Source organism: Tribolium castaneum, chromosome 8 (genome assembly GCF_031307605.1).
Source record: "Tribolium castaneum strain GA2 chromosome 8, icTriCast1.1, whole genome shotgun sequence".
Taxonomy (NCBI): Eukaryota; Metazoa; Arthropoda; class Insecta; order Coleoptera; family Tenebrionidae; genus Tribolium; species Tribolium castaneum.
The window spans coordinates 8,592,150-8,600,301 of NC_087401.1; the positions used below are offsets into that span (position 1 = coordinate 8,592,150).

The 8,152-nt window shown below is 35.5% G+C and overlaps 1 protein-coding gene across 1 annotated transcript; it reads left to right on the top strand.

Moving 5' to 3' along the window:
• Window positions 1–2,346: 2,346 nt before the first annotated feature.
• On the top strand, window positions 2,347–7,723 carry LOC655533 (prophenoloxidase 3). The gene is made up of 3 exons (XM_008196766.3): window positions 2,347–3,385; window positions 6,557–7,178; window positions 7,232–7,723. The coding sequence occupies exons 1-3, from the start codon at window positions 2,408–2,410 to the stop codon at window positions 7,681–7,683; spliced, it is 2,052 nt and encodes a 683-aa protein (XP_008194988.1). The 5' UTR covers window positions 2,347–2,407; the 3' UTR covers window positions 7,684–7,723.
• The last annotated feature ends 429 nt before the right edge of the window (window positions 7,724–8,152 follow it).

Genomic DNA, 8,152 nt, shown 5'->3' on the forward strand with positions numbered 1-8,152 from the left:
TCTAATTTAGAATTAAACTAATTCGAATTAAGTTGCCATTTAAATGTAAAATGCATTGACAAATGTCAAGTTAATCGTGATTAAAATGTAATTGCAATTAAAATGTTCTGTAAACCGGCTCCTAGTTTTTCGTACAGAATAAGGCTCAGTGTTGTTTATAGGATTTATTTTAAAAGTGAAGTTTCTAGAAATTAAAATATAGTCATATCATAATAGAGACGTTCAACGCGAACACGAAAACTGGGTGAAATTGAGCTCTATACAATACTCCGATACTGGATACGCCCGAACATACGCTTATAGTCAAGTCGGCGTCGTCGGCGTTGTCATGGCAACGAAACAAAATACGCATGCGAAAGTATGGAATATTTTAATTTGGAAAAAAATTGAATGTGTTATGACGTGTTTAATGTACTTTTTACTGTAAATTTAGTTTATTAGAATTTATTAAATATTTCTGTGTGTAAGTATAGATTTTAGGTGAAATGCCACTTCACGTATTTCCCCAGGCGAGCCGCCACTGCCCTGGACTACAATTACTGAAATAATTAATTCATTGTCATGATTAGAACTTACAACGAAGCACAAGGTAATAATTGCAATTGTTGTAGTCGAAGCAACAATTCACAAACAATGCAAATTGAATGATTTTCTGTTACAATGTGAATTATAACTTATATCATCCCCTTTAAGTTTCAATCCCAAGACCGTAAACACCCTGAATAATCAAACCTTTATTATTTTAATATTTCGCGACCTGAGAACAATCAAGTTCTAACTGCATTTCCATTGCAAACGCAATCAACAGTACAAGGAAAATAGACCAGTGGCATATTTTTAGTAATACATGACCCAATGGTTCGTAATCAATCTATAACTTTTTTGCTATTTGAAATAATGTCATACCGATTTCATTATCCGATAGATCGACTTAAGTCCACAAATTAATAATATTGTTATTATACTTAGGGTGTTGTTTACAGGGTGGTGAACCAGAGTTTATTTTTCTAAATGGAACATCCTATAAATTTTTGCATAATTGGATTCTACACAAAAAAAATATTGTAACTTTATACAGCGTGTTAGGGAATGGTTTAGCAAAAATTTAAAGGTAGATCGAGAATGACAAGGCAAATTGATTAAGCAAAATTTATGTAAATCAAAAATGCATAGTTTTCCCAAAAATTGTTCTGCAATTACAGATCCAAATTTTGAGAACAACTGAAATTGTATTATAAAAATTGGCGCAAAATTAATACCATTGACAAAACAGCAAAGGTAAATTAACTTTTTGGTCCACTACGTTATTCTTCTGTTTCAATTTGTGTTTTGTTATTAAGTACCACGAAAAAAAAAACTTTTTTTGCCAAGATCGGGATTCGAACTTTCAACACAAAGGAACATGTTAGTCACAATTTTGAAAAATTCTCAAAACGCCTTGCGCCACCACTACACAGTGGCTTTCAACAGGTGGGTTAATAAAAATTTCTGAAGAAAGTACGCACTTTTTGGAAAAATGATATAAGAGTTTTTAACTCGTCTGATCATGACAAATTCACATTCGAAATATTGCTAAACCATTCCCTAATACCCTGTATAAACTATTATGGGACTACAAATATCTCTTATCGTTTCGGAATTATTGAACTTGGTAATTTAGTTTTTTATTTTACTCAATAGAATGAAGTGACCATTTGGTGATTTTTTTATTCTATCGGTGAAAACATTTAACAAAAATTTCTCAATGTAGCTATAAGAGAAAACGTTGTATTATACACGTAAAGAAAAGTTGGCATTATCTATCTGCTCGTAAAACTAGTGCTCTGCACTCATTTTAGGAACACATCACTCAACTTTTCTTTATTTGTATAAGAAACCATTATTTGAAGTGTTTCAATGCTCGAAAAAGGCACACCATTTTTTTGGACCCAACTTAACGATTTTTAAGCTATTTTGACGCAAAGTGAAAAAAGTTCTTTACATTCATTGCTTTCTAGGCGATAACATAAAATACCGACGTACTACAACTGTTGAATATTTTCTTAGGAATATTTTTCTAGTTTCTGGTCGTTTAGAAAATGCAAATCAGTTAGTAAATGGATTAGTAATATTACTTTTTTATCTTTATAACTTTTGCTGTCCCGTCCGTTATCACAACTTATTTCTTACGTTGTTAAACAAATTCAAAAATTTTAAATTTCCACTGTTTAAGTTTAATATTGTTATTTCAAGCAACAGAAAAACCAAAATATGATATTCTGTACAATTGTAAAAAGACAGGTCCCGGTTTATTATTGTCTTATTCGTTATCACAAACCTCAACCGCATCCTTCCCTTGTTTGTTATTCATTTTCCAAATCGGGATATAAACGCGCCACCCCGTCGACGGCTCGCAAACACCTCCACCATGTCCAAGAAGAACCTCCTCCTGCTGTTCGACCGCCCCCAGGAGCCCGTCTTCATCGGCAAAGGCTCGAAAAAAACCGTCTTCGACATCCCCAACGACTACCTCAACGACAAATACAAGCCGTTGGGCGTCTCCCTCAGCAACCGCTTCAAGCAGGACGCCGAGGAGACCGTCCCTGTGAAGAAGATCTCCATTCCGCCACTTGGTGAAATCCTCGAATTGGAACGCGATGCCAACTTCTCGCTGTTTATTCCCAAACACCGGCGCATCGCCGGCCGCCTCATCGACATCTTCCTGGGGATGCGCAACGTGGACGACCTCCTCTCCGTGGCGGTGTATGCGCGCGACCGCGTCAACCCCTACCTCTTCAGCTACGCCCTCTCCGTGGCCATCCTCCACCGGCAGGACACCCAGGACATCGACCTGCCCTCCTTCATCGAATCGTTTCCTGATAAGTACGTCGACTCCAAGGTGTTTGCCAAAGCGCGTGAAGAAGCCACGGTGGTGCCCGAAGGTTCGCGTACTCCCATCGAAATCCCGAGGGATTACACAGCGTCGGATTTGGAGGAGGAGCACCGACTGGCCTACTTCCGGGAAGATCTGGGGATCAACCTCCACCACTGGCACTGGCACCTGGTGTACCCTTTCGAAGCGGCGAGGGAAGTCGTGGCGAAGAACCGAAGAGGGGAGTTGTTTTATTACATGCACCAGCAGATCATCGCCAGGTACAACTTTGAACGCTTGTGTAATAAACTGAAGAGGGCAACGAGGTTTAATGATTTCAATGAGGCGATTAAAGAGGCGTATTTTCCCAAACTGGACAGTTTGGTGTCAAGTCGGGCTTGGCCTTCGCGTGTCGCAAACCAAAAACTGAGGGATTTGAACCGGGAGGTTGACCAGATTAAGCAAGACGTGGAAGACTTGAAGAGGTGGAGTGACCGGATTTATGCAGCAATTCATCAAGGGAGTGTCACTGATGTGAGTAAATACTATTATTAGTTAATTTTATTATCGTGAATCAAAACAAAAATGTTTTAAGGATAAGTAAAAAATGTTATTTTTAGTTTTTATGAACAGTATCAGTGAAGTGAATTTTTTTAATAGAATCTTTGTACCAGTAAAACTATTTGCAACCTACAATTAGAGCCACATATTTGTAAAATTGAAATACGAGCAGCAAAAAAAACCGGACGGGACACAAAAGAGACTTCACATTTTTATCGTTAAACAATCGCTGTAAAATTCTGCTAATTTAAAAGTCACTAATTCCATTAATTATTTTTGTAGAATAAAGTAAAATGTAGAACTTGCTGAAACTTTTGAAACCACCAAACTAAAAAACAAAGCAATTTGTAACGACTTCTGATTAATTAACTATTTGTTTACACATGACGGACGGGACAAAAAATCTTGTGTTTAAAAATAGTTTTAAAAAATATATTCAGACAGGTTTTACTTGTTAAAGACTTTAACAATATTAAAATTAAACAGTCGAAATCAAAAACTGTTTGTCTTGTTTAACAGCGTTTACAGCGTTAGGCAAAAGTATGAAACCAAGCGTTTTGTACCTAAACTGTGTTCCTTACCGAAAAAACTAATTAGTACATCATCAACTACTAAAGATGTGATCATTCTTCAAGAATAATTATTTTCGAAATTCTTATTAGTTTTCGAGTTATTAGCAATTTACTACAGATAGTTGACTACTTTTAAAGTGAATAAAAATTAATGCTTTTTGAAGGGTTTTTGGCCTTTTTCGATTGTTCACTTTTGAGAAAACAGCTAAATTTATAAGATTCAACCTTGATTTTTAAGACGCCACATGCTCTGGTCTGGAAGCAAGATTTTATATCCTACTCAGATTTCATTTATAATTTTTCATGTTACGTACTTTAAATTTAATATAAAATTGTAGACTTGTAGAGAAAAAACGATCGGTGGACTTATTTCATTATTGCACTGCATAAATGTTTATAAATTACCGGTGCTATAACAAAATTATAAATCAATTGTTTGTGGACCAGAGTTATTCAAAATGCACCGAAATCGACGAATAACATGCTAGCATTGTTAGCTACTTAGCTAGCACTGATAGTTTTCGAGTTATTGACCTAATTAAAAAGTTCGTTTAGTGTTCGTTGGCAGAATTTTGAAAATAATTAAACGACTTTTATAAGCCTAGAATTAGTCGCCCGAAGTACTTCGAACTTGATAAAATTCTAAGAATCGTTTGTGGAATCCGAACATTTAAAGAATTTTTATTCAAGACCGATATGTTTCGAGTATTTTCTTTTTAACAGAAAAATTTCGTATCTGCTGTCTGGTAGACAATAAACCTTAGGTTCGTTTTGGATTATTAAATTGTCTATATGAAAACATACCTCATGTTTCAAATGTAATATGTAATGTTTTGGATTATTAAATTGTCTATATGAAAACATACCTCATGTTTCAAATGTAATAAAACTAAATTACTAAAAAACAATATTTAAAAGATTTTTGACCTAATTTAGAATATTTTCACGTTTTGTGAGGGAATCTTGCGAAACAGCTAAGTATTTGATGAAAAACTTGCAAAATGTTTGAATTTGAATAGGAACTAATTGCGAGAATCAATGTTTATCAAAAACAAATCGATTCACAATGTATCAACGATTTTTAAACTCAAGTGAAATAGAAAACTTGAAAATTACAAAATAATCCAACAACAATTTTTTGCTTAGTTGCGAGTGCAGTATCCCTCCGATATCCAATGACAAACGCTTCAATCATCTTTCAATTTTTTGTGCACCAGATAAACCAGAAGGAGGTGATTTTTATATTTTTTTGGTCAATTTGCTCGTTCCTGGGATAAATGAGACCAGTGAACCGGTTCTAGGGCAGGTCTTTCTGGCAGAACGAGATTTCACTTAGATCCGAATAAAATGGTCGATTCTGCTTAGTTTTTGTTTTTTTTTGACGAAAACACTTTTTTTATATTTATTTCACAAAAACTTAGAATCCCAGAAAAATAGAACTTTCACACAACTAATTAAATCTACACTGTCGGATTGGAAAAATTAATAATTACAATTATGATAATTAAAATAAATTTTTAAAATCTAAATTAAAGATTGGCGAACATTGCAATCTTCACACTTCTACGTAAATGATTTTTTATTCCAAAATGAAGGCTAATCCAAAAATTTTGCGAGATACAAAAATTGTTTAAAATCCAAAATAGTTTAATATTTTTTTATTCTATTTAACGCTGAGAAACTGAAATTCTGAAAAACTTAGCGACTGAAAAACTGAAAAACCCATACAACGGGAAAAGAAAAACACTAATAAAATGACTAAAAATCTAAAAAACTTAAAAACTGGAATACAAAAAAAACTAAAAAACAGTAAGATTAAAATTCTGTAGATCTTTAAGTGACTGAAAGAGTGATAATTAAAATTTATGAAACTGTAAAGTCAGAACATTAATAAGATAAGATAGTAAAATCACCAAAAACTGAAAAATTGAGGAAATGAATAATATGAAATACTATGGTGTAGAAATTAAGAAAGTAAAAAGCTGGAATACAGGAAGCCTGAGAAACAAAAAATCATTAGATGTAAAATAAAGTAACTATGAAATTGAAAAACTTGATGTAATGATTTAATACTACTAAATACTAGTAAAAAAAATTAAAAAATATTTTAAATTAGGAAGGTTAAACACAACTGAAGGATATTTAAAACTCCTTTAAGATACAAGAATTCAACTTAAGAATTTAGGAAAAATAAAAAGGGTGTCAAATATTCCAATTTATAACAACATATTTTTTTCGAGTTTTAAGAAAAGTCCTTAAAAATTGCATGTTAGGAAAGTTTCCTAAAATTCCGGTCTCTAGCAAGCATGATTGTTGTATAAGCACCCACCATCACCCACCATCTAGTCTTAGCAAAAAATCAGTTTTTGCATAAAACGCGAATCATTGCATAATAAAATTATGATAAACAAAGGTCGGGGAACTGTTTCAAGTTTCAAGAGTAATCAAACAATTACTTGACAAATTTCAAACAAGGGAATTTTACTGGTAGAGCTTGGTAGTCCTGTTGGACAATACACTGTCGCCATTTTGATTGAAAAATGGCGCAATTTTCAAAATGAAAAACCGGCAGGAACGCGGCCGCAGCATCACCCTCACCGAAAACGAAGGCATCGACATCCTCGGCAACATGATCGAGTCCAGCATCCTCTCCCCCAACCGCACGTACTACGGCGACTTGCACAACATGGGCCACGTCTTCATCTCGTACATCCACGACCCCGACCATCGCCACTTGGAGTCCTTCGGGGTCATGGGCGACTCCGCCACGGCCATGCGGGACCCCATCTTCTACCGTTGGCACTCCTACATCGACGACATCTTCCAGGAGTACAAAGCCACCTTGCCTCGCTACACCGAAAACCAGCTCAATTACCCCGGAATTACCGTCAGTAACATCGAAGTCCCGTCACAGGGAAGCTCCAAAAATACGTTCAACACCTTCTGGCAACAGTCCGACGTTGATTTATCGCGCGGGATGGACTTCCAACCCCGCGGTTCCGTCTTTGTCCGCTTCACACATTTGCAACACCAACCCTTCACTTACAAAATCACTGTTAATAACCAGAGTAACGGAAATAGGAAAGGCACGTGTCGGATTTTCCTGGCACCCAAGACTGATGAAAGGGGGAATCCCTGGCTGTTCCGTGACCAGAAAATCATGTTCATTGAGTTGGATAAATTTACAGTTAACTGTAATACCGACACGGTCATGGCGTTTATTTTGAATTAATTTTTGTTGTTTTAGTGAAACAAGGCCAAAACACTATCACCAGGGCCTCAAGTCAGTCCTCAGTGACGATTCCGTTTGAGCGTACGTTCCGTAACTTGGATTTGAATCGTCCACAAGGCGGGGAAGAACTGGCGCAGTTTAATTTCTGTGGTTGCGGGTGGCCGCAACATATGCTTATTCCTAAGGGAACCCCCGAAGGAATGAAGTCGCAACTTTTCGTAATGATTTCGAATTATGACGACGATAAGATCGACCAAAGCACGGAAGGGGTTTGTAACGACGCTGGGAGTTATTGCGGGATTAAGGATAAGTTGTATCCGGATCGGAGGTCCATGGGTTATCCCTTTGACAGGATGCCCAGGAATGGAGTTGACACCCTTCAACAGTTCCTTACTCCGAATATGCGTGTCCAGGATGTCACTATCAAGTTTAGTGATAGGACCGTGAGGCCGAAACAACGCAATTAATTTACTGGATTACTGGACTTGAATAAAAATTTTAAGCATTTTTATTTGTTTTTTATTATCAGTTATCACACCCAAGTAACAATTTAAGTTTTATGATGGTTGGGAAGAAGACAACAGTTCTGCTAAACTATTTAATAATATTTTTGTCATAACAACACCTACAAGAGGGTCTTAAAAGCAAAAAACGCTGCTAAGTTTTTTTAATAGTATATTATTATACAAGTTTTATAAGACGTACTATTGTGAATGAGTTCCACATTTAAGTCTTATAAAACGAGTGTTATAAAACGATTTAAATTTAATGCAAATAGCTTAATTATTTACTGCTGGCGCTTCAAAAAATTGTTGATTGGTAGAATTTACATTAGAGGGTTTATCACGGGTACTAGATTGAGGTATTCAATCACTTAAAGCATTGAAGATTTCAAGATTGTGTTATTAATTTGATTGTGATCAATTCGAATTCGAA

What these genes read in the sequence shown, in the direction of transcription:
- LOC655533 (XM_008196766.3), top strand. Translation starts at nt 2,408, where the DNA reads ATGTCCAAGAAGAACCTCCTCCTGCTGTTCGACCGCCCCCAGGAGCCC. An exon ending in ATCAAGGGAGTGTCACTGAT is followed by an intron (nt 3,386 to 6,556) that starts GTGAGTAAATAC and finishes AAAAACCGGCAG; the next exon opens with GAACGCGGCCGCAGCATCAC. An exon ending in GGATAAATTTACAGTTAACT is followed by an intron (nt 7,179 to 7,231) that starts GTAATACCGACA and finishes TTGTTGTTTTAG; the next exon opens with TGAAACAAGGCCAAAACACT.